The sequence below is a fragment of the Chelonoidis abingdonii genome, chromosome 26, assembly GCF_003597395.2.
Source record: "Chelonoidis abingdonii isolate Lonesome George chromosome 26, CheloAbing_2.0, whole genome shotgun sequence".
NCBI lineage: Eukaryota > Metazoa > Chordata > Testudines > Testudinidae > Chelonoidis > Chelonoidis abingdonii.
The window spans coordinates 1745585-1770115 of record NC_133794.1 but is presented as its reverse complement, the minus strand read 5'-3'; the positions used below and the strand labels follow the sequence as shown (position 1 = coordinate 1770115).

At 54.8% G+C, this 24531-nt stretch overlaps 1 protein-coding gene across 4 annotated transcripts in view; it reads right to left on the bottom strand.

Moving 5' to 3' along the window:
• Positions 1-517: 517 nt before the first annotated feature.
• The window catches only part of TECR (trans-2,3-enoyl-CoA reductase), a 43281-nt gene continuing 19267 nt past the window's right edge, over positions 518-24531 (bottom strand). For 2 of the 4 annotated variants that reach the window (XM_032781401.2, XM_032781398.2), the window contains exons 2-13: positions 20541-20591; positions 10989-11040; positions 10015-10059; positions 9406-9509; positions 9206-9321; positions 8454-8559; positions 8221-8293; positions 6718-6761; positions 6280-6337; positions 5262-5350; positions 2973-3018; positions 518-1842 (exon numbers count right to left, since the gene is read on the bottom strand). In XM_032781401.2, the coding sequence (XP_032637292.1) occupies positions 1715-1842; positions 2973-3018; positions 5262-5350; positions 6280-6337; positions 6718-6761; positions 8221-8293; positions 8454-8559; positions 9206-9321; positions 9406-9509; positions 10015-10059; positions 10989-11040; positions 20541-20591 (912 nt within the window). In that variant the 3' untranslated portion in view covers positions 518-1714. Of the gene's footprint in view, positions 1843-2972; positions 3019-5261; positions 5351-6279; positions 6338-6717; positions 6762-8220; positions 8294-8453; positions 8560-9205; positions 9322-9405; positions 9510-10014; positions 10060-10988; positions 11041-20540; positions 20960-24203; positions 24366-24531 lie in introns of those variants that run through there. The other 2 variants (XM_032781399.2, XM_032781400.2) reach the window with 2 other exon arrangements.

Sequence of the window (24531 nt, the reverse complement as noted above, 5' to 3'; positions counted from 1 at the left end):
TGGCTCACTGCAGCTCCTGTGCTGGGGCAGGGCTATTCTCAGTCCTACTTGGGTAGTGGTTGCTGCTCAGGGCGGGGGCAGCTGGAGCTAAGATGCTATTTCAGCTGCCCAAATCAGAGCCCTGGAGAGCGAGCCTGGCCCAGCAGCAGAGAATCCTGTGCACAGAGGCAGTGATGCATTCATGCTGCAGTGAAAGGTGTGGTAGCACCCAGGGCAGCCCCTGTCCTAGGCACAGCACCCCTGGGAGACAGAGCTCCCAGGGTAGCCATTCAGAGAGGAAAGCCTGGCCCATGGCCAGTCTCTGCCCTCCCTGCCCCCTTGGTTTCTCTCCTTGGGACCCCAGAGCCTTCCCCAGGACTCCTCCCAGTGATGGGTGACCTAGTCCAGCCCTCCCCCCAGGAGCCTGTGCCTTGTCCAACATGCACCAAGCCCCCAGGGCACAGAATTTAGGGCCCCCCGTCTCCCCAGCAGTCACACAGAGTAAGAGCAAAGGAGAAACAAGCTGCCAAGGAGCCAGTGCAGGAGGGAGCTGGACCGGGCCCCAGAAGGGCCTCACCCCATGTCTTTATTAGAATAGCCTGCTCTGCCCCCTGCCATCCCGGCAGAGCGAGGCTGGAGCTACAGCCTGGAACGGCGGCCGCTCAGCGGCACAGGGAAGAATGGAACAGAAGAATGGTACAAAAGACAAAACTTTACTGTGCTTACAATTTACGGTGCTGGCTTGAGTCCAGCAGCTGCCAGCTGAGCTCCCCCCACAGCCCTGCTACTGCACCTCAATCCTGCCCCTGCCCCCACAGCCCTGCCAGTGCCCTGCAATCCTGACCTGCCGCCCCTGGCTTTCCCTACACAGTAGTGCTGTTCCCCTTCCCTTTTCGCCTGTCACCCTACTCCTGGCTCAGTTCTGCCCCCCACCAACATGCCTCACTCCTGACTCCTGCTTGTGCCAGCATGAGACCCTGGAGCATCATTCTAAACAGACAGTCCATGGGCCCAGCAGGGCACAGGGGAAAGGCAGCCTGGGGCTGGGGGCCTGACCAGACCCTGCCAGCCTCGGCTACCATCCCGCCCTCTTCCTGTCAGCCTGGGGTGCAGGGCAGAAGCCAGAGCCCAGCTGTGTCTTGCAGCAGCCCCCAGGCAGCTTTCGAAGGAGAGAAGTGCTCAACAGGGCCCATGCCCCAGCCCAGTGCTTGCCCCCTGAGGCCCTGCCAAGAAGTTTCTCTTCCTGCTCAAGAGCCTGAAATGAGGCTCCTACAATCCTAAGCCAGTACCTGGAGAAAGGGGCCTGGTCTCCGGTGCGGCTCAGCACCTGCCACTCCCACCAGCAACACTGGGGGCACGAGCACTCAGCTCCTCTGGGATCGGTAAGCGTTGGCAGGTGCCTGGGGCCAGGGTCCTTCCTCCAGGCCACAGCTCTGCGTGGCTGCATCCAGGCAGAGGCAGCTCCAGCTTCTCCCTGGGTTAGTTTCCAGTTCGACAGGAATCTAGATCTGGGTGCACGACGCAGCAGGAGGAGAACACAGGACCTGGCTCTGAGCAGGGCTGGGTGTTGGCTTCCCTGGGGGGCGGGGCAGCCCCCAAGGGAGCACAGGGGCAGCTGCAGAAACCCAGCAGCAGGGAGTTGGGTGAGTGTGCAGCTTCCCCCAAACCCTGTGCCAGTGGGGAGAGCGGGGGGGGGCTCCTCCTGGACTGCACAAATACCCAAAGCCCCCGTGGCTCAGAGCAGGAAGGGGATGATAGGCGAGCGCAGGGGTGGGTAGTCCCGGAACTCCTTCAGGTAGCTGCGGTGCTTCCCCTTCGCCCAGATGGTCATTTGGATGAAGCCGACCAGAGAGAACAGGGCCACTGTGGGCAGGGAGGAAAGCAGTGAGGAATGGGGGGGGCACCCCCTTGCCATCACCCCACCCTACAGCCCTGAGGGGACCCTACTCCGGGGGTTGGGTAGGGAAACAGGACCTTGCGGGTCAGCTCTCCTCTTGCCACAGGGGGTTGGCATGAGCGTGTGCCCTGCTCCTGTCGGCCACCTCTCTGTGCTGTGCTGTGGGGGCACCCACGAGTCACAGTGCCTCTCGCACAGCAGCAGGGGCTGGTAGGACCCAGTTTCACAGTCACGGTGCCAAGTGCCCTGGGCCCAGCTGAGAGCCAACTTCTCCCATTCCCGGCCAGAGGAGGCAGCGGCACTGACTCAGGTTCAGGACAAAGGGTCAGGTTAGAAAAATGACTTTACCCCCTTGCGCTTGGATCTGGTTCAGCTCAAGCCTAAAATGAGAGCTCCCCACTTGGGCCAGCCCCCACCACTGGCTCCCCTCTCGCTGCCTCCAAGAGGACCAACAACCAGATGCTGCACAAGATGAGGGATCTGCATTCCCTGGAGGGAGGAGCAGGGGGCTCCCGCCTGATGGGCTGGAGATCCCTGGGCGCTGCCACCCCTGGGAAAAGGCAGCCAGCAGATGCCAGGGAAAGCAGCTCACACCAGGGCAAATCATCCAAGAGCCTCGGCTGCAGGGCAGCTCACGCTGCCATCTTTGCTTCGCCTACTCCCTGCAGACGGGGCGAGTCCCTCGGTGCTGGGCACCAGAACGAGCCTCGAGCGCAGGGAGCCTGGGGAGGTGGGCTGTGAACCCAGCTCATCCTGCCAGCCAGGAACTGGGCTGACACCCACCAAACTCCTTGAGTGTGGTCACGTGAGCAGGGCTGGGAGTCAGGATTCCTGGATTCTATTCCCCATCTACGACGACAACTCAGGCAGGTGCTGTGGCCTGCCCGTGCCTCGGTTCCCCCTGGAGAGGGATGATCTCTGTGACATGCTGGGAGCCCTACTGCTGGCCATGTAGGGGCTTATTGTTCCCACAGAACAGGGAAGGGTGGCCCTGGCATCAAGGCAGCAAGACCTGCCTGGCCTATGCCACCCAGACATTGTGAGGAGACAATGTGGCATCCCCACGCCCTGGTTCCTTCCCCGACACCGCGCTCACCTGGGAGACACTGGGTCATGATGGCGAAGCCGATCCAGGAGCCCACCTGGAAGAGGAACAGCTGCAGTTAGCGCTGGGGAAGCCAGGGGCTGGGCAGAACCCTCCCTCGCATGGCACAGGAGAGGCCAGGCCGCGTGAGTGGCACTCACTCACGGACGGGGGCGCTCATTCAAGTTCACTGAGCCATTTGCAGCACAGCAGCAGATCTGGCCACCCACTAGGGGTGCCCAGATGAGCAGCCCATGTCGGGTACCTGACCCTGAGGGGGGGCAGAGGTGGAAGACATTGAGCTGTGCAATCCAAGCCCTGGCACATGGGGGAGGGGCATGACGACACTGGCTGCTGAGACTCCCTGCACTCGCCTCCACGCGAAGGGCCCCTGCCAGGCCCCAGCTCCGACGCCTTCATGGGCAGGGAGAATGACCGTGGGAAGATGGACTGGCCTCTGGCCGGGCCCTGTGACAGGCACATCCTGAGCTCCAGCAGGGCACCTCAGCCTGCTGCCTCGGCACCAGCCAGGCATGCATTTAACGCTGACAACCGCCTTCCAGTGCCCACCTGCTGCCCCTGTCCTGGGCTTCCCTCCCCCCAGTCCTGCCAGTGCCCCTCAACCCCAACCCAATCCACTGCTATCCAAGCCCTGGGTTCCCTCCACTGCCCAGCTCTGCCAGTGCCCCTCTATCCTGACCTGCAACCCCCTACTAGACCTCGGCTGTTGTGAGCAGGGGCCTGCAGACCCTGTGACACAGAGCAATGCCCTGAGCCATTAATAACCCAGAGTGCCCCAAGTCGCGTACCCAGAGCGTATGTGGCAGTGGGAGGCAGGGACGCTGGCCCAGCCGGTGAAGGGCTCCCTCTAAATGGGCACAGACCCAGCACGCCTGCATCTACTGCATTCTCTGTGCGGAGCCTGCCGTGCCTTAACGTAGACTCAAATGGCAGGGGGGCCGGGCCCGCCCAGACCCTAAGAGCTGAGCAATCTCAGACCCTCCTGGGAAGGGACTATCCAGCACTGGAGGGGTAACCTAATGCCCAGGGGCTGGAAGGAAAGTGGAGTCAAAGGGGCCAGTTCCCAGGGGAACTTTTTCCCCCACACTGTGCCCCTATGGGGAGGGAGAGGCTAGGGCAGGAATAAGGGTGCTGGGCATGATGGGACTGGCAGGGGGAGCTTTCACTCCCTTACCTACACCAGGGATTGGGGGAAGGCAAGGGGTTCCCCCAGCTGAGATCAGGGCAGCCGGGGGACCTGGTCTCCCCAGCAATGAGGAGTCCTCAGCCCTGGCAGCAGCTGAGTTGGAGGATGGGTGGCTGGGCACATGCGAGGCAGCAGGCGCCTGGAGAACTGATTGATGCCCAACTTTAGGAATCATGACAGTCAAATTCGGCCCCCTCGAACCCAGCTCTGCCAGTGTCTGGGAGCCCAGAGCTGGCTGGACGTACGGCCCCTGAACACCCAAGAGCTGGCTTCAGGCCCGAGGCTTTGCTGGCGGTGCCAGGTTGGGCATTTGCTGCCATGTTGCCTCATCAGCTCCCAGAGCTATGCAGGGCTGGGCCAGGCAGAACACAGGTGCTTGCTAATGGCTGATGCTGATTTAATAGGGGTGCTGTCCTGCAGGCCATGGAGTGGGGAGTTCAGCAGCGGGTGCTCTGCTCTCTCTGTCTGTTCTGACCCCAATACAGTGCAAGGGGGCGCTGTCCTGCAGGGAGCAGAGTGGGGAGCTCAGGCAGGGGCACTTTCCCTTCTCAGTCAGGGCTGACCCCAATGTCTTAGCATAGCACTAGGGGTGCGAGGTAACAGCTATTTCTCACTGGCACTTTTCCAAGAAGCAGGGCTGTTAACTCCCAGTTTCCCACCCAAATTCAAGTCCTGCCACCTTCTGAATTCCCCCTGCAGTTTCAGTTAGACAAGGGCATTCTCCTTGGCTTCCTGCCCTAATGGGTTCAACTGTGTGGCTGTTAAGCCACTGCTCAGTTCCACCCCAGAGACAGTTGCATTTCTGAGGTGCACAGTGATGTTCCAATAGAGCTGAGATCATACAGAGCCATAGACAGTTTGTGGAGCCTGGGGCCCCCCATGTGGATGAGGAACACAAGCTCGTTATTAATTAACAGCAAACAGGAGGCAGCTGGAAGGTCACTCTCTAGCCGCCTGGCTCAGAGAGGCAGCTGCAGCTCATGGAGATGCTTCCAGTGAGACCAGGAACAAGATCTGTGGAGCAGGGTGGGCTGGTGCCAGGCAGCCCTCGGCTCAGGGAACCCACCAGTTGCTGCTGGTGGGGCGGGGCTCACCTCATAGGTATAATTAGGACATGACACTAGCAGAAAGAGCCACGTGAAGGGGTTCTTGGTGGGATATGGGATCTTCCTAGTCTTGGAGCCTGGGAAGGAGAGAAGCAGCATGATTTATTGCACAGGAGCAATGAGACCCCCCCTGGGAAGTGGGATCAGCTTTCTGCGGGAACTGGGGAGACAGTCCTGTCAGACACCATTCTCCAGGGAGATGCTGCTGCAGCACCCAGTGTGGTGCATCAGATCTCCACTCACCCAGCGGCCAGGGCTTCCTGCAGCCCACCGGCGCCTGAGCCAATGGCATGTTCCCCCATCCCTGCCCTGCTGCACCGGGCACCATTGGGGCTGATGGGGCAGTAAAGAGGCAGCGTGCCAAGCTGCCCAGGACTCATTCAGTGTTCCCCCACTCGCACCCCCTCCCCAGCTGCTGGGACTACACACATCTGGGACAGCCACATCCCAGTCAGGGTGCCATGTCCTGCCCAGAGAGGCTGAGGCCTCTACGGTGGTTGTGCCTGGAGACCAAGGATCTGCCAGCCAGGCTGTTCCAGACACTGCTATGAACCAGTCACTGGAGCCACCAGCGCCCAGACAGAGGTGTCTGCATTGGGAACGCAGGTGTCCTCCACAACCCAGGAAAGCCATGGCGGTTTAGAGAGAGACTTGTCTATCGCTGCCCGTCTCTGCCCCCGAGGATGCTTACAGGGGGCCTGAGGAAGAGAGGGGGGCTTTCTCCTGTGTTTCTTACATTAAACATTAGCAAGACTCTGGGGAGCTGGGAGGATGGAGAGCAAGGAGGAGACCCCTCTGTGAACGGGCACAAGGGGCATGGGGGGGATAGATTCTCCCTCAGACTAAGCCCCGGACCCAGAGTGCGCTCCCAATCCCCATACCTCAGCCAGGGATACAAGCAGGCCTCGCCCCCACCCTCAGGCTGCCCTCGGACTGACCATCCTTGCCCAGTCACCCCTGAGCGACTGAGGCCCTGGAGGGCCAGCGGGGCCCTGTCCCCACTCACCCGCCGGCCGCAGGTTCCGCAGAGCGATGTGAATGGAGAAGTTCCCCAGCTGGCAGAACTGAGGAGGAAGCAGAAGATCGATCAGTGCCCTGGGTCCCAACAACCCCCTTCCCTCTCCCTGGCCTGGGGGTTCAATCCCTCTTGCAGTGGCAGGATCCCCTATCAGCTCAGAGGGGCGTGGGCCTGGAAGGGCATTGGCCTGGCAACACTCTTGCAGTGGCAGCAGAGAACTGTGCCACCCGCCACCCATCCTCCTGGCAGCCTCATCCCTCCCTCTCCCCAGCCCCACACTCTGGCACCCTCATTCCCCCCCCCCCACCTTTGCACACATGCCCATCTCCAATGGGCACAACCCCGGTACCCCCTTTGACACTCCTGCCCAAACCCAGCTGAGCAGCCTCCTTCCCTGCTCCCCTCCCTGCCGCTGGCAGCTCTTACCAGGAATATAATTAGTGCCAGCTTCACCTGCTCGTCGCCGTAGGCTGTAGGGGAGGGGAAAGGCAGAGATTAGCCCGGCCTGGGGGGTGGGGGAAGAACACTCATCTCACGGGGTGCTAGGGGTGGGTTTACAGGGTCAGAGCCTGGCGTTTGCATAAGGAACAAGCTAACACATGGTCAGCACGGGGAGCACGTGGCTTTGGTGTTCGCAGGCCCTATGGCAATAATGGCTCGGAAAGAAACAAAAATTCATAGCAAGGGTGGGGTGGATCTGTTAAGTGCCCATGAAAGATACCAGATGAACACCTCTAGGGCTGGTGCGTATCCAGAGCCACAGCACGGGGACCTTCCCTGCTCATCCCGCCTCTCTAAGGGTGAGGGCAGGGCAGTCCCAAGGGGGGCCACTTCTTCCAGGGTCAGAGCCAGCTGGAGTAATGGACAGGAACGAGCAAAGGGGGGGTGAAACTGCTAGGCAGGGCGTACGGTACAAGACACCGTAGGGCAGCTGGACCACACACATCAGCGCATGGAGATACAGGGAAGGAATCGAGGTCACGGGCTGCTGCAGGAGTGGAGGAAGGTTCGATGGAACCTGACATGCAAAACAGGAGAGTGTGGCTTGTTCAGTTGGGTTTTTAGCCCTTTACGATGCAGGAAGGGACAAAAGGCCTTTCATAAAACAAGAACACTGGCTGCTGCTTGTCTTTTACACTAGCAAGTCAGGCCTGATCACCAGGGGGCGCTGGGGAGCGAGGCAGTTTACAACTAGAGATGCTGAGGAAACGGGACTGAGAGGGAAGCAATTTTCTGCCTATTTGTTTAAAACTGACGGCTCAGATTTCAGGGCCAGGAGGAACCATCCTGCCCATTCAGACTGACCCCTGCCTAGCCCAGCCCAGAGACCCTCCCCCTTCACCAGCACCTGGCCCAGAACTCGTGGCCGAGCTAAAGCGGAGCTTTGAGAAACTCATCCAAGATTTGAAGTCTCCACATGCTGCTGAGCGAGCAGCTCCCCTCATTCAGGGCTGACAGTGCTCCCACCTCCGAGTCACCACTACATCCTGCAGAGACACAAGCCAGACTAGCCTGAAGCCTGGACTTGCCCCATGTCTCTAAGACCTTGGCTATGCTAAGAAGCTGTGCCAGGGACAGGTCTGTCAGCACAGTGCTGCGACAACACTATCTCTGTGGCATGTGGTCACACTCGACTGCTTGCACTGGTGCCTTGTGACCACATGGCTGTATCAGCAAAAGCATGGTGCACGGTGGGTAGGATCCCAGTGTTTCCACGTGCCACGCAGACACACTGCCTTGTGGGAAACTGAGTGTTGTGCAGCAGCCGCTGTGCCTTGTGGGATACCTGCAGGCCTCTCGTGGAATCGGGGGTGGGAGGGAAGGGCTGAAGCAAGGCAGTGGAAAAGGAAGGACAGCCCCTCAGGCAAGCTGTCTGTTAAACAGAAGATCTGGAATCGCATGTCAAGAGAGTGGCAAAGGGTCACTTACTCGGTGGGGTGTACAGCGGGTGGTTGATGTAATACGCCATCCAGGCTGCAAAGCCCCAGTAGTATGTGCAATTCTAGAGACAAATCAGGAAATGCTCTTTTAACACAGGCTCCACTAGGGAGACAAGTCAAAAGGATCCCCCAGACAGCCGCTGCCCCAGCCCCCGTCCCTCACTTCACTTCACCTGCCCCCAGGCCCTGCCCTCTGCCCGGTGCTGCCTCCAGCCTGCTCACCTTGAAGATGTTGCGCAAGGGCATCGTCCCATGGGAAAACCGATGGACAAAGATGGTCTCCAGCAGACGCTTGATGTAGTGGAACGAGTGGCAGATGCAGGCCAGGCTGGAAGGGAGGCACAAGGGTACTAGTGGGGACCAATGCCTCTGGGACACGGGCTGGGGGTACATTTCCCACTAGGGAATTGTTCTGAGCAGGCAAGTCCCCTGTGTCCCAACAGAGAGCACCTGCCAGCTCCCCCGAAGGCTGCTCACCAGCAGGGCTGGATGGGGGCCGTGCTGGAGCCTAAAGCAGAGCTCCCTTGCTGAGCCACAAGGAGATGCTCTGGGGATCATAAACTGTTCCCTCCTGCCAGGAATCAACAGCCTTTCCGGTGCAACAGCTCAGAGCACTCGCCATCCCCTAGTCCCTCTCCGTGGCCTGCCCATTGCTGAACATCCAATGGCTGAATGACAGCCAGATCCCAGACTGCCTGGCGACACCAGCAGGGAATCCAACCGGCATGACGTCCCTGTAGGGGTGAGATCTTCTCTTCCCCACTCATCCCGCTCTGGAGAGGAGGCCAACCTGGGGGCTGGAGGCCTGGCCTGGGAGACAGGGCCCTCCAGGAGTGGGATCCACGTCCCATCTGTTTGTTTTCCTAGGGCTCAGGTGTTCTACAGGGTCTTTGCCACCAACAGCTCAGGAGAAGGCCCAGATCCCAGGGCACGGCCCCAGCGCAGGCTAAGCAGACGCAGTCACGGGTACTCACTGCACGACCGAGTGCTTGCTGGAGGTGAAGTCGTACTTGGGGCCATAGATGAAGGGCACTCGGAAGTAGAAGAGCAGGTAGATCAGCAGGGGCCCAGCGTACTCAGTGAGGAAGACCTGAAAGGCAGAGCGTGCGGTGAGCACGGGGGGGTGCCTATGGGCAGGGGGGGCTTTCTCAGGCAGACCTTTGCCACTGCTCACCGTCACCCAGCTGATCTGCGCACCCAGGTCCCGGAAGTACAGTGTGGCTGTGGTGCCTACCGGCAGGTTCTGTAGCACGTCCTCATCCTTCAGGGACTTCCCCTCTAGAAAGAGAGCGGAGACTCAGAGAGGGCAAAGGGGAGGAGGAGGGGGCGCCAACCGGGATGCCAATGCAATATGCTACCCTGGCATTGGTTCCATGGCAACGTGCCCAAGTGACCCCAGCTCCCTGAAACACGGCAATGCTCCCCTGTTCACTGCGGCACAGCGACACCCTCCTGAAAGCCATGTGGAGAACGAACCACCGCCCCTGCTGCAGGTCCGAGATCACAGTCCTCTGAGATTCGCTCTCCCTTGTGTACAAGCTGGGAAGCCCACAGGGCCCTTCGCCAGAAATCTGGGTTTTCCTAGAGCCCTAGTCCTTTGGTGGTTGAACAGATCTCTCACCCTCCGGAACAGCGTCAGCACCTGCCCCACAGGCCCCTGTGGCTCATGTTCCCCTCAGGCGCTTTCCCCACCCACGGGGCACCCAATCAGCAGCAGCAGAGAGGCGCGCCTGGGAACAGATGCAGCGACAGCTGTCAGAGCCCCCACGGCGCTCTAACTTACTGGGGTCAAGGCGAAGGGACTGTCGGGCTGGGTACCACTGGGGATCTGCAGAGAGAAAAGCAGAGACAATGGCATCACGCCTGTGGCTTCAAAATCCCTGACTGTGCCACTGATCAGCACCAAACCACGCTGCTGTTATGGAAACTCACGAGGCTGAGCTGGGCCTTCAAGCACCTTGCTAAGGGCAGAAGGCGACAGGCTGGCTCCTGCCTAGGTGGCTCCCGCTGTTGATGGGTCTTCAAGCCCACTGGCCAAGCACTGAAATGCCAGGGGATGCCCCCCGTGTGGGCAGCCAGCACAAGGCCCAGACACCTGCTATGCCCCATTTTGAGGACTCCTGTGGGACACAAGCGGTGCCTACGCTTTGTGCTGGCCTGCTGCACAGGAGGAATTTCACTCACAGCGATCTCAAGGCCTAGATGCTGTGGTGACGGGCGCGCTACGAACGCCGCAGGCTGCAGAGGTTTCTCACCACCCACTAGGAAGCTGGTCAAAGTCTGCCATCATAAACTGGCTGTTGGTGGGAAATTGGATTTTTGACTGAAGAACATTTTCAGGAGAAGTGGCGGCTTCCCGTGGGAAGCTGTTTTTTCTTACCCTCCCCTTTACCACTCTGAATACTCGATACCGTCCTGCGTTCGTGAGGCGTATGGCACAGCCTGCTCCACCGCCACACAGGCTAGGCCTGGAGCCCAGCAGGATGACACTAGACAGCACTGGCGAGGAGCAAGGTCAGGAGAACCACAAGAGGCCCCATACGCCCATTGCAGCTGAGCCCTGGCTCTGCTCTAGCACATGGGACATGCCAGGCAGCTCGGGGTCAAAGGCCCAGTGTTGCAGGGCACTAAGCACCCTCAACTGCCATGGAGGTCGGTGCTTGGCGGGGTCAGTTTCATGGGGGCAGTGAGCAGAGGGTGGGAGTCTGATGAAGAGTGGGGGCAGGGCCGACACAAGCGAGCTCATGCCATACATACGGGACTTGGTGAAGAGGTTCTTGATCTCGGCGATGGTGGCATTGGGCTCCACCTGCAGAGAACAGACAGTAGTGATCACAGACCCAGGGGCACAGAGTGAGGGCCCGATCCTGTGCCATGGACATCGGCAGGAGCTTGGCTACAGACTTCCCAGCCCCTCTAACCTTACACCTGGGGTCTGGGAAGAGACTCCGTGAACTCTGCCAAGGTTCTGCTGGACCCTCAGGGCTCTGACCAAAGGGACAGTGCAGCACTGGGGTCCCTGTGTTTGCCCCTGGAGCTTGCCGATACAACGGGCTCGGTTTCATAGTCTCTCTTTGCTGCCTCACCACAAATACCCAGCAAGCTTCGCAGGTCGAGCCAGGCTCCCCATGGCCTCGCGCTGCCCCGGGAATAGAGATTCCGCGGTCGGAATGCAGTGAACAGTTTGGATCATGGTACACATGCCGGGAAGTGCTCGACCTGGCCGCCAGTCCAAAGTAAGCAACAAAACCCTAGAGGGATCCCAGTGGCAGCAGCCAGGCACAGCTCAGCAGCAAACTGCTCCCCAGGGGAGGGTCTGATACGGCAGGGAGGTGCCCTGATGCTTTGAGCTTCTGTAAATAGAAAACAGATATACAAGCTCTCCCCCAGCTGCAGCATGGTACAGGCAGCGCGTGGTACAGGCAGCACGGGCTAGTGACCAAGGTGGGGACACAGGCCACCTGAGTTCTATTCCCAGCTCTGCCGCTGACCTGCCACGTGACCTTGGGCAGTCACTTACCCGCTCTGTGCTTGTTTCTGCCTCACCCAACCTATCTTGTTTACTTAGACTGGAAGCTCTTTGGGGCAGGGATTCTCTCTCCCTCTGGGTTCATGCAGCACCCAGCACAATGGGGCCTTGATCTCAGCTGGGGCCTTTTGTAATAATTGGGCCTACAAATGTACCCTAACTGGGAGCTCCTCTCCAAAAGAGGGCGGAAGTTCATGAGATGTCACAGTAACCTACAACAATGTATGCTGATAGGAAAAGGTGCAAAAAAAGAGAGAGCGAGACACTGACTTATCCAAACAAAAAGGCCTCCTGAGGTAACTCAAGGACAGTTAAGATCATGCCTGGGGGACCAGAATTCAGTGAACCAACCAGGTCTACCCATTGAACAAAATAATGAGGGGCTGGGCTATTCCACCCACCACTCCCTTTGGGGTCCTCAAAGAAAGATTTTGGGGAGAAAAAAAATTGGCTACTGAGTGAGCTGCCACCCGTACCATCTCCTGGGACTCTGGATCCTGAGAGATGTCCTGGCTAAACTACGCCAGAGAGGAGCAGCCAGATGACATCGCCAATTCCACCAGCTCTGGCTGAATCCCAAATACCACCTGGGATGTGACCCTTTGTCCCCCCTCCCCACCTTATCTCTTCTCTTCTCTTTCCCCTCACTTCTTTTGCCTTCTGTCTAATAAGCGTCTGGCTTAGCTGGCCACAACTGCTTATTTTGCAACACAACCACGAGTCTGTGACCAGAGAGAGGCAACTAAATGCAATGCCCTGAACTGCCCGATGCTGGTACAAGTTTGCCAGGTCTCGGAGCGACTAATCAGACCATGTGCTGAGCCTGTGTGTCTCCAGCAGTGACATAAGTGAGAGCCAGCCCCAGAGACCAAAGCTGCATTTTCCAGCTTCGCTGTTCTTTTCTCTCCTCTTTTGTCTGTTTGTCTTGTTTTGGTGTCAAGGAAATGAGATCAGGCTTCACCAACTGCTCCAGCCCATTCTTAACTCACTTCTTCTCTTCTCCCCCCACAGGACGGTTATCACCATTCTGATACCATCTAAGAGACTGTCAGACGAGGGTTTTTCCTCCTAAAAACTCTGTCCCACCGAAGGGGACGGGAACAAGGGACGCTGTTGAAATGAAAGCCTGGCTTACTACTTTACATTTCAAATGCTTTAACCGTTTTTCCTTCTTTTCTTTATCTTCAATACAACGTTAAAAGGATTGTTCATGGCGTGTTTGCCAGGGTACTATGCAGGCTCAAGTCTCTGCCAAACCCCACCCCTTGTTTAACATTCTTTAGTGCTGGACAGTGACAAGTCATATTAACACCTTTGATTCTTTAGGCCCCTTTATTCCATCTAAATTAATACAACAGGCCTCTCACTGCTACCATAACACATTTAACAGCTGTCAGCACCAACTCACAGGGCTCAAGAAGGAACCTCTTTCAAGGGCAAGTAATTCCACTGGGGTGTTTCCTGCTCCATTCTCTGAAGCAGCTGGGATGCTGGACTAACTGGGCCATTTCTCTGATAGTCCTTGTACATAGGTCGAAGCACAGCTGCTGTCGGGGTTTGCAAGATCCGAGTTAGGAAAATGGTTTCAAAGGGAAGGGTTGTTCTCCCATGCTAGCTCTGGGCCCGATCCTGGCAGGCATGGAGTCCACGCCCTGCTCCCCAGTGGGGCGGATGCAAGGCAGTGCTGCGTATTACTGTGCACATAGCATGTCAGCAGCTGGGTGAAGCTGGTCACAGATCAGCACTCTGCTGCTCCTGACACTGGTTCATCCATTTCCCTCACTGAGAGTGATGGCTTTCACACACAGCTCCTGGGAATCTTCTGCTCCTCTAGGACCCCTCTCACCTCCAGTCCCAATGTCCTCCCTGGGCGGATCCCAAAATGCTGACAATGCCTGGGCTAAAGGGTGTTATAGGCTCACAGACTTTAAAGGTCAGAAGGGACCATTATGATTGTCTAGTCTGACCTCCTGCAAAACACAGACCACAGAATCTCACCCACCCACTTCTACAACAAAACCCTAACCTATGTCTGAGTTATTGAAGTCCTCAAATTGTGGTTTGAAGACCTCAAGCTGCAGAGAATCCTCCAGCAAGTGACCCATGCCCCATGCTGCAGAGGAAGGCGAAAAACCTCCAGGGCCTCTGCCAATCTGCCCTGGAGGAAAATTCCTTCCCGACCCCAAATATGGCGATCAGTTAAACCCTGAGCATGTGGGCAAGACTCACCAGCCATCACCCAGGAAAGAATTCTCTGCAGTAACTCAGATCCCATCCCATCTAACATCCCATCACAGACCACTGGACATACCTACCTGCTGATAATCAAAGATCATTTGCCAAATTAATTGTGAAAATTAGGCTATCCCATCATACCAATCCCTCCATAAAACTTATCTGTGAATCACTGCAGGACCAGACACTTACATTTAAGGAGGTTGTGCCCACTGCAAACCCAGCTAACCCAAGCAGGTGCTGGTGTAGGGTGTCTACAACAGCTGATGGCCACTCCCACAGTGGGGAGACCTGGCTTCCGCCTGAGAAAGCTCTGTCAGCCAGACAGCATAAATCAAAGGAACCCAAACAAACAGACGCTGCTCAGAGCAGAACTGGGCTTGTGCATTTCATTGCGGGGCCCAGAGGAGTCATTCTGGCCCTCAATGGGACTGTGTTGCGAGTATTCCAGAGCGTGGGCCAGGGGTTTACATCCTGCGACAATGGCAAGAGCCCAGCCTGGCTGAAAGTTTATGTGGGATTAGATTCACCCAGGCTAATGAAATTTACAAGTCAGCAAAGTGACTTAAGCGTCAGAGATCCTGCTGCTATGGACGAGGACACTCAGCATGTCTGCAGCGCACCCTCCAGCGCACCCCGTCTGCAACCAGGAATTAGTCCTCACAGCACCCTTGGGAGCTGGGCGGGGCAGCGTCAGCAGCCACATTTCACCGAGTGGGACACCGAGACACAGGGAGGGGAAGCAGGTACAGAGTGAAATGGTGGCAGTGCCCTGTCCTGCCTCAGATTGACTTCTGTGTATCCAGACAAAGGGGGTACACAACAATCAGGACAAGTAAAATAAAGCTGCATTCAGCACAAGGCAGAATGTGCTGTGGGCATTCGTGGATTCCTTAAAGCATTTTCAAGCACACGGCACAGTGTAAAAAAGAAAAGAATAAAGTAAACGGGGCACTGGCTAGGGGACCAAGCCAACCTCCATACCAATCCTGGGCAGAGTGCTCAACTTTAAGGCTATCTCCTGCCCTAGTGCTGTGGGCAGGACCGCTGTTGAGGTCAGTAAGAGACTGACACCCACAGAAAGGACAGTTCTGCTTTGAAAAGGGACTCTAAGATGGCCCCCATGCAGCCGCACTGCCACCATCTCTCTCTCAGCGACTCTAGGTCCAACAGGCTCATGGCACAAGATGGCTTTAGGCCCCACCTCCTGGGATCAGAGAATCAAGCTGGTTCTTCCCTTCTCACGCATCACTACTAGTCATTGCGACTGCCCTCAGCAACATCCATGCCACCGCATTAGGGGTTTGTCCAGGCGCGAATGATTGGAACAGTGCTGGTGACAATGCACAAGATAGAGTTCAGTTGCCTCTCCCGCAGCTGTGTTGACTCTTCAGGGGTAAGAGGACCAAGCAGCAGCCAGAACTTATTTTTGGCAGGAGTTCTGACTCTGTCCGATACACACACAGGGACAGAGCTGTGCAGTACAGAAAGGTCATTTTTATAGCCAATTTTCAGAGCAGAGCCTCCCTTTTAAATTACACTAAGATTTACTCCTCAGTCCTTTGAAGGCATGGTTAGCTAGTGGTTAGAGAACAGTGGACTGGGTGGGGCGGGGCCAAGAGAACTCCTGGGTTCTTTCTCTAGCTCTACCACTGACTCATTGTGCGACCTCCTCTGCGTTCCTCAGTTCTTCCACGGTAACATGGAGAAAGGCTCCTAGCTGGAGGGTTGGTAATTATTGCTGGCAGGGTCCCGCTTGGAGTTCTCTCTCTGGAGGTGGCTGATGGCTTCACTGGCCTGCTTCCTCAACAGCATCAGGATGTTCCTGGTGGATCACTACTGCTACTTCATGGTGCCCTGCGGAAAGTCCAGGGCGGGCTACAGAAAGTTGCAGACGCCGTCCTCCCCTGTCTTAGTTTCCAGTGCTGGGCTGCTTCAAGTCTGTGCTGCTCACAGAGATGCTGGGAAGTGGAGGAATCACTAGGATCCTTTGCAAAAGATCGCAGGAGTGACTTTCAATCATACTTCCCTCCCCAAAAAACTGTACAGCTAGGGTCACATCCAGAGCACCCACATGCCAAGTGAAAACAGTAAGCCATGGGAAATCCCCACCCTCCCCAGCAGCCTGACACTGCGGAAGATGGCAGTATCTGACGGGCTAAAGGGAAAGCACTGGGGTTCGCTTCTCTAGGAGGGATAAAAATGCTTTGAAGAGAGACGTTTTATTTGTTTGTCTTAAATAAATTTTCTGCCCTTTTTTTTAAAAAAAATAAACATGAGGCAAGGCAAGTCTGCTTTTGCGGCAGGTCTCAGCCAGCGGTCTAGGACAGAACAAGAACCCACACCTGGAAGCTGTAGCCAGACAAACTCACATTAGAAAGGAGGCACCATTTAACTTTAAACATGGTGCGGGGGGGAGCCATTGGAACAAAGTCCCAAGGGGAGTGGTGGATGCTCCATCTCTTGATGCCTTCGGTTCTGATCTGATGCCCTTTCTGGACGATGCTTTAGTCAGACACAAACTGACTGAGCTCGCTATGAAGAGAACTGGACGACATTTCCTGGTCTGTGTTATACAGGGGGTCAGATTAAATGATCTAATGCTCCCTGTTGGCCTTAATATCAATTAATCTTAAGAGCCAGGGCTGCTGAATCTTTGAGAAAGGGATTTTCTCTCTCCCAAATGGCTCCCTTGAAGAGGTGTCCACAAAGCCAAAGACTTTTAAATAGTCTAGGAATTAATTCCCCTCTCTGTTAAGCAGATTTCACTTGCTTGTTATTTGTTGTCACAACGCCCACAGAGCCCCAGTAAGCCAGAGTCTCCCAGGGTGGATGAGATCTGAATCTTTTAACCCATCATTCAACCAAACAGAGACACCCTTTCATTAAAAGCAGCACAAAAGGGGTCCTGCCCGTTTCCCTTTGCAGGGTGCTTTTTAAGACTGCACTTTAGAGGACCCACAAAAAGCCAAGTTTGGGATCCCAGTCACTGCGCCTCTGCAAGGTATAGTGGCCTGCACGGTACAGGAGCTCCTGGACTGTTGATCCCTGCTGTATTGCCACATATGCAGGCATGACAGAGTGAGATCTGAAACTCAGTGCTTCCCGGCTTTGGTGGGTGACCTGCAAAGGGAGCAGTGAATTCCCAGGTGCCACTGCCCAGCCCAGAGCTCAGCAGAGGGAAGAGATTCGGGCCTTGCTGCTGAATGCCCCTGGTAGCCTTTTGGGCAAAAAGCACACGAAGGAGTTCTGAGCACTCCCATCACAGGATTATTTTAATCATATCTCTATATTTAGTTTCCCACTTCCTCCTTGCCAGTCTGAACGGATTTACAACTCACACTGAGTTTATTCAGAGAGGGGCATCATACCCAGGCACAAAGTTAAACCACCAGTGCCAGTTTGCCCACAACATTGGACCTGGAGAAAGCTGGCATGGGGGCCCTACGGTGCCGTGTGCACAGCTGCTGACCTCAGCACTGCTGCATTTCAAAGCCTGCTGAGTTTATGGGGAATCGTTCCTCTTTAGCCCTCCCCAATAGCTAGCCAAAGCACCTGACATCAAGGGAGGCAGTGATGCCTACTGGATACAGCATTAGACTGGGGTTCATCTGTGGGTTCTACTCCTGGTTCTGACACTAGCCTGCTGAGCAACCTTGAGTGGGTGACTTCTCTGCTCTGTGCCTCAGTTTCCCCATGTGTAAAATGGGGATGGTGCTCCCAACCTTCCTTTGTAAAGTGCTTGGAGATCTACTGCATGAAAAGTGCTAGATTAGAGCAAGGGGTTGTTATAACACCCACTGCCCCCAAGACACTTCACAGCAACCTGCTTTGGCAGGAGAGCACCTGAGCTCAAGAATTAATCTCTCCTTTGCTTGAGCACAGAAGATGCTGCAAAAGACGAGGGGAAGCTCGTTTCAAAGCAGCAACGCTAACAGAGTCACAGGCTTGTGGTGCTGGCTGTGTCTGGTGATCCCCAGATAGCAGCCAGCAACCAGGAGACACCTCATCAAGGTGACAGATTCAGTCAACATGGCCAGCAGGGTGGCTCTGGTTCTGACCGAGGCCCTTCTCTCCCCAAGACAGGGGAAAATCTGTCTCTCAGCAGCGGTGTCAGTGCAACTGTCACAGGGGCAGCCCCTGGGGAACTCCAAGCCTTCGCTGACACTCTGGCAGTCAGTCCATTCAGCTAGGATTTGGGGACATGGATGAGGCTGCTCCCTGCTTTGGGATTTAGCTTGGTAAGGGCAAGCAACAGTGACTGATGGGTGCCAGCAGAGAAGTGGGGCTTAAAATGGGAAGCAGCTAGGTGGGAGACAGAAACAGAGAAGATCTGCAGTGGCAGGACAGAAAGATTGGTCTCCAGAGGGAAAGGAAACAGCTCAGATCAGGCGGGGGGGCGAGGGGGAGGAGGCACAGAAGTGAGTCTCACCGGATCTGGGAGAGCTGGCCTCTGATGCTGGGCAGCTGACACCAACTGCTATGAAGGACATACAGGATCGGCACTAAGGTTTGTTTGGGCAGCTCTGGCATGTCTCGTTAAACGCTGCAGCTTCTTTGCATCTGGTGATGGGGCAGAAGAGGTATTTACACCTAGGCAGCTGCCGCTGCAGATCGTGTGAGCACTCACAAGCTGGGAAGGGGACAGCCGCACAAGTGCAGTGGACGGCACCTTTGGGCCTCCTTCCTAGGCATGCTGTGTGAGGTGGCAGTTCTTGGGTAGAGGAGTTTCTCACAGACCCAGCCCTCTGTACTGCCCACACAGCCAGTCACCTCTATCTAGTAGCTGGCCTGGAGAGGAGATTCCATGCGTCCTTCTGGTAAGTGGCCCAAAAAAGGCCACAGGATCATAGATTCATTCGTAGATGTTAAGATCAGACGGTACCATTAGATCCTCTCATGTGACCTCCTGCCTATCACAGGCCACAGAACAGCAGCCAGTCACCCCGCACTGAGCACAGTAACTTGTCTGGGTAAAGCATCATCCAGAAAGGCAGCCTGTCTCAAAGGCACCAAGAGACAGAGAACCCACCCCTTCCCTGGGAGCCTGGTCCCGGGGCTAACCCCTACTAAAAACATGTGCCTGTCATCGTTACTGCTGTTCATGCTGCACCAGCACCCGGGGGCTACAATCAGGATCAAGGACCCCATTGTGCTAGGTATACAAACCACACAGGAAGGCACATCCCTGTTCCAAAGAACCGGCCTCCACCTTTGCACAGACCAAGGTACTTTCTGAAGGCGAGTGAGAAGCATTATCCCCATCTTATGGGGGGATACTGAGGCACACAGTGGGAAAGGGACTAGCCCAAATCACACAGCAAGTCTTCAGCAGAGCTCCAGTTAGAATCCCAGTCTCCCTCCCAGGTTCTAGCCATCAGATCCCGCTGGCTCCCCATCTCATTTGATAAAGTGGCTGACGGATGACACGTTGCAAGTAGAATCAGCACAAACGGACACACTGCACGAGGATTCATTCTGTGTAGCCACTGTAACTCCACCAAGCACCTCAGCCTGCAGGCCCTTGTTAAACTAAAGAAACCGAGAGTTTGTGTTTTGTTCTCTTTCTAAGAAAACCCCCAACACACACCGCCAGCCCAGTGCAAATTAATGCACGTGTGTAAACAGATCAGGCCTGAAATGCATGCAAAGTCAGCAGGCCAGGAACGTAGTTACTCTTTTTCAGAATGAGAATTCAGCCCCGGATGTGGCCCAGGTGCCAGAGCCACATGGCTGGAGCTCTCTGCATCTGAGCCTGCACCAGGTGGGAGTATTTTGTGTTACATTAAGGCTGACGAAAGATGCTGGATTTACACCCTGAACGCCTGTGTGTACTCACAGGCTGGGCCGCACCAGGGCAGCATGCAGAGCAGAGTTTGTTCCCACACCAACATCCCCTCCCTCTCTGCTAAGGCTGCCAGAGAGGGCCACTCCCACTGGCAGCTCTTTGGGATGTGGGTGCCTGTCTGCTAGGCACTGGGCCCAGACCCAGCAAATTCAACTAAGGTGCGTAATGACTGTCAGCCTGCAAAGGGATCCAACTGTCTGTGTCCCCCACGGTCTGTCCCCTGAGCCCTCCGCTCCCACAGCCCTTTGAAAGTCCGTCCCTACCCCTGCTGGCTCGCTCTGAACACACCAAAAACCCCAGTCGCCGCTCAGCAAGGCAGTGGGGTTCCCAGCCCTGAGCAGATGCAGCGCGCATCTCTAAAGACACGTAAGGGGACAAAGATAAGGGCCTTGGTGCACCAAAGGATCTTCCTTCTGCTGGGACAAGGTGGCCAAACCCCACTGCTCAGAAGCCCAAGACTGAGACCTGGCTGCATGGTGTCATTGCTCATGACCACCTGCCTTGGGGCTGTAGCTGGGAGGCAGACGAGGGTCCTGAACCCAGGAGCTTCAGGATGGCTTTAAGGAAGGGGAGAACGTGCTTCACTCTGGAAAGGACAATCCCACCCTCCACTGAGAAATGACTCAGGGCCCAGGGGGCATCTTTACAATAACCACAGCAGCCACCACCCCTCCCAGCTCCCAGGGCACAGGCCTACCTTATCCAGGAAGCACAGCTTGTCCCTGGTCTTGGCATCCAGGATCTCCACCTCAAAGAAAAGAACAGCCTTTTTAGATTTCATGGCCTTGGGGTGACGCTTGAGCCCCATGCTGTTCAGACTCATCAGGAGGGGCTGGCCCCCCTCCAGCGGCACCACATTCGCGTCCATGCCTCTCCACAAGTTTTACAAGCAAACCCCAGGAAGCGTGTCGAGCCTGGGACTCAACCCTGCAGCTTTGCCCTGGCTGTCCCAGTCAGCGGATTCCTAAGGGAGCGGCTTCTCCAAGGCTCAGCGAGGTTCACTGAGATCTTCCCTTGCTCTGGGAGGGTTCCAGGGGCCGCCCCATGAACCAGACCCAGCCGGGAGAGCAGAGTTCGGCTCTGTAGGCTGATTCCCAGGCGTAACCTGATAGCATAGGGAGGTGAATCACTACGGTACCCAGCTAAATATAAAACTGAACCTAGCTCCTCACAAGCAAGCGGCTCCAACCAGGGAGCTTTTTAAAGGCACTGCCATCACCCTGGGGGATAAACGCCCCCCTCTCGCATTCACCGGGATTTGTTAATCACATTCAGACTTTGCAGTTGTTAAATGGGCTGCTGCAGGCTACAGCATACCCAGCCTGGTGAAAGTCTCTCTGTCCTGAAGTACCCACAAGCACCCAGGAGCTGATCAGGTGCTAATCTCACATCAGCAAGAGTTTGCGTTCCTGTGAAATCTATCTGTCAGCATTACAGCAATGCCTAGAGGGCCCAATCTGGAAGGAGGACCTATCGCATTAAGTGCTACACAGATATGAACTAAACAGTCATCTCCCCTATGGTGCTCGGTAATGGTTTTGTTTGTATCAGCCCCACAGACTGATGGATTTCCCTCTGCTACTTAAAAAAATAACATCCATAATTCATCTGCGGAACTCTCTGCTGCAGGATATAATTGAGACAAAGGGGCCAGCTGGTTTAAAATACACACCTAGGCATTTATAAGAGTTGTCTTTGAAACTACAGTGGCAAGGATAAAACCTCCCACTTGAAGGCAAAAGCTGCTCATTGCGTTCACAGACATCTCCATCCCCATCACCAGGAAATGGCATTACAGTAGGTATAGTATAGACAGCTAGCACTGGCCAGCTTCAGTGACGTGACCCAGGACTAGATGGACTCCAGGTCTGTCTCAGTCCAGCAATTTCTGAATTCCCAGGTGCACACATGACAAGCTCGGCCCTGGCTTTGGGGAGATCTTCTGCTGGAAGGACTTAGTCTTCTCACTGCATTTTAAATGCAGTATATTTTTTCACTGTAACTGCATTCTCTCGATTTCCCTATTCTCCCCCACCTGTTCTTAATGCACCCCCTACCACCACCTTCAACAAATCAAAGCAGTGGAAGCTTTGTACTGACAGATTAGAGCCTTGACTCCACCAGGGAAATATTATAGCAATACCACTGTTGCAGAGATGGGATGCCACTGCCATTTCATCACTAAGCACCTTAGATCGCCTCTGAGCAGGGTTAGAAAAGATGGTGCTTAAAATACACCCAAACCAGCTGACAAACCATCTCCACTAGGGCTCTGGTGCTGCTAACACAGGGGATACTGACCCTTGGCTTAAGCAGAAAGGCCTAAAGCTAAGCCTGGTTAGGGATATTTCCCCGAAAGAAGAAGTATTTGTTTCCTACTTTTAAGGGTGCGGGATATGACACTGTGCGTCAACTAGCCTGTCTGAGGATTGCCAGCTAGAAGCACAGATGCCTACAATATTTCAACACCCAGTCTGTGAGCAACAGAACAGGGACTGCTCTTTGGAGAGCAAAAATGAAATGTCGTTACCACATGAAACATGCCCCACCCTCTCCCCAGGCAATTAGGCAAACTTCTGAGAACTGGCTAAAAGTTAGAACTGGCTTGCACAGAAGAGTGGGCAGTTCACACTTGAATTAACACTGCATTTTTTAAAGGAGCTGCAGAAGGCGTGGTTGAGTTCAGAGTAGGCAGCATGGGAACTGGGCTCCAGGAAGGGAGGGAGCTTTCAGATCTTGGGTGATGTCCAGCCGTTAAGTTTTAATCATTCTGTTGGAGTAGATGGGAAACTTGCAGATCATCTCATAGGCTAGGTCTACACTGCCGGGGAGTCGACCTAAGATATGCAACTTCAGCTACGCTATTGAAGTCAGAGTATTTTAGGTTGATTTATCTGGCCGTGAGGACAGCGGCGAGTCAATCACTGCTGCTCCTCCATCAACTCTGCTTCCGCCTCTTCCGCACGGTGGAATTCTCGATGGCAGAGCAATCGGGGATCAATTTTATCGTGTCTACACTAGACACGATAAATCGATCCCCCAACAGATCGATCACTACCAGCCAGATAGACATACCCTCAGGAACTTAAGGAGAAGGCAGTGATCTCAAATGTGGAGAAGATACAGCACTAGTTATGTGTTTTAAATAATAAAGATAGATCTCTTCCTCTCCCCACTTGGTGACCCCCAACCAACCTGGGGATCACAAAATTACAACACAGCCAAGTTTGTCCCTGAGAGTTGTAAGTCTAGTCTTCAGAGGTGCAGCCACCTGCAACTCCAAGTGCAGTCAATGGGAACTGCAGGGGCTCATGGCCTGTGAAAAGAAGTCTGACCCTTGGGTCATATTCCTACCCATGACAAACTCAGTGCTCAGTGTACAACCTATCTGGAAGGACAATCCATCACTCTCACAGATCTTGGGAGACAGGGCAGTCCTGGCTTACAGACAGTCCCCAAACCTGAAGCAAATACTCACCAGCAACCACACAACAAACACACTAACCCAGGAACCTATCCTTGCAACAAAGCCCATGGCCAACTCTGTCCACATATCTATTCAGGGGATACAATCATAGGACCTAATCACATCAGCCACACTATCAAAGGCTCATTCACCTGCACATCTACCAATGTGATATGTGCCAGCAATGCCCCTCTGCCATGTACATTGGCCAAACCGAACAGTCTCTATATCAAAGAATAAATGGACACAAATCACATGTCAAGAATTATAACATTCAAACCCCAGTCAGAGAACACTTCAATCTTCCTGGCTACTTGATTACAGACCTAAAAGTTGCAATATTACAACAAAAAAACTTTAAAAACAGACTCCAATGAGAGACTGCTGAATTGGAATTAAATTTTCAAATTGGACACCATTAAATTAGGCTTGAATAAAGACTGGGAGTGGATGGGCCATTACACAAAGTAAAACTATTTCCCCATGCTTATTTCCCCTCTCCCCACCAGTTCCTCACATCTTCTTGTCAATTGCTGGAAATGGGACATTTTCATTACCACTACAAACAATTCTCTCTCTCCTGCTGATAATAGCTCACCTTAACTGATCACTCTCCTTATAGTGTGTATGATAACACCCATTGTTTCATGTTCTCTGTATATATATATTTTCCACTTCATGTATCCGATGAAGTGGACTGTTGCCCACAAAAGCTTATGCTCAAATAAGTGTGTTAGTCTGTAAGGTGCCACAAGTAGTCCTCGTTCTTTTTGCCAATACAGACTAACATGGGTGCTACTCTGAAATCAGAGCACATGGTGGAAAGCGATAAACAGAGAAAATCTAGGCAGGTCTCCTTGGAACACAGCAAGGAGTTAGTACAGGAGCTTCTACCTTTGGTAGCTGCAGGAAGGATTCCCAACAGCCTTGAACCAAAAAAGGCATCAGCAGCAGCGAATGCAGCAGGATGCCCGGAGCAGAAATCACGTTATCAATTCTCCCCTGGGTGAAGTATTGCAACCACGGTCTGAAATTAGCCATCAAAGAGACCTGGGTTCTACTCCTTGCTCTGTCACCAACCTGCTCTGTAACCATGGGCCAGACGCTTCCAATCTCTGTGCCTCTGTTTTCTCTCCCTCTGTCTGTCTGGTCTATAGATTATCTGGGAAGAGGAGGTGTCTTATTATGGGCAGGTCTACACTTAAAATGCTGCACCAGTGCA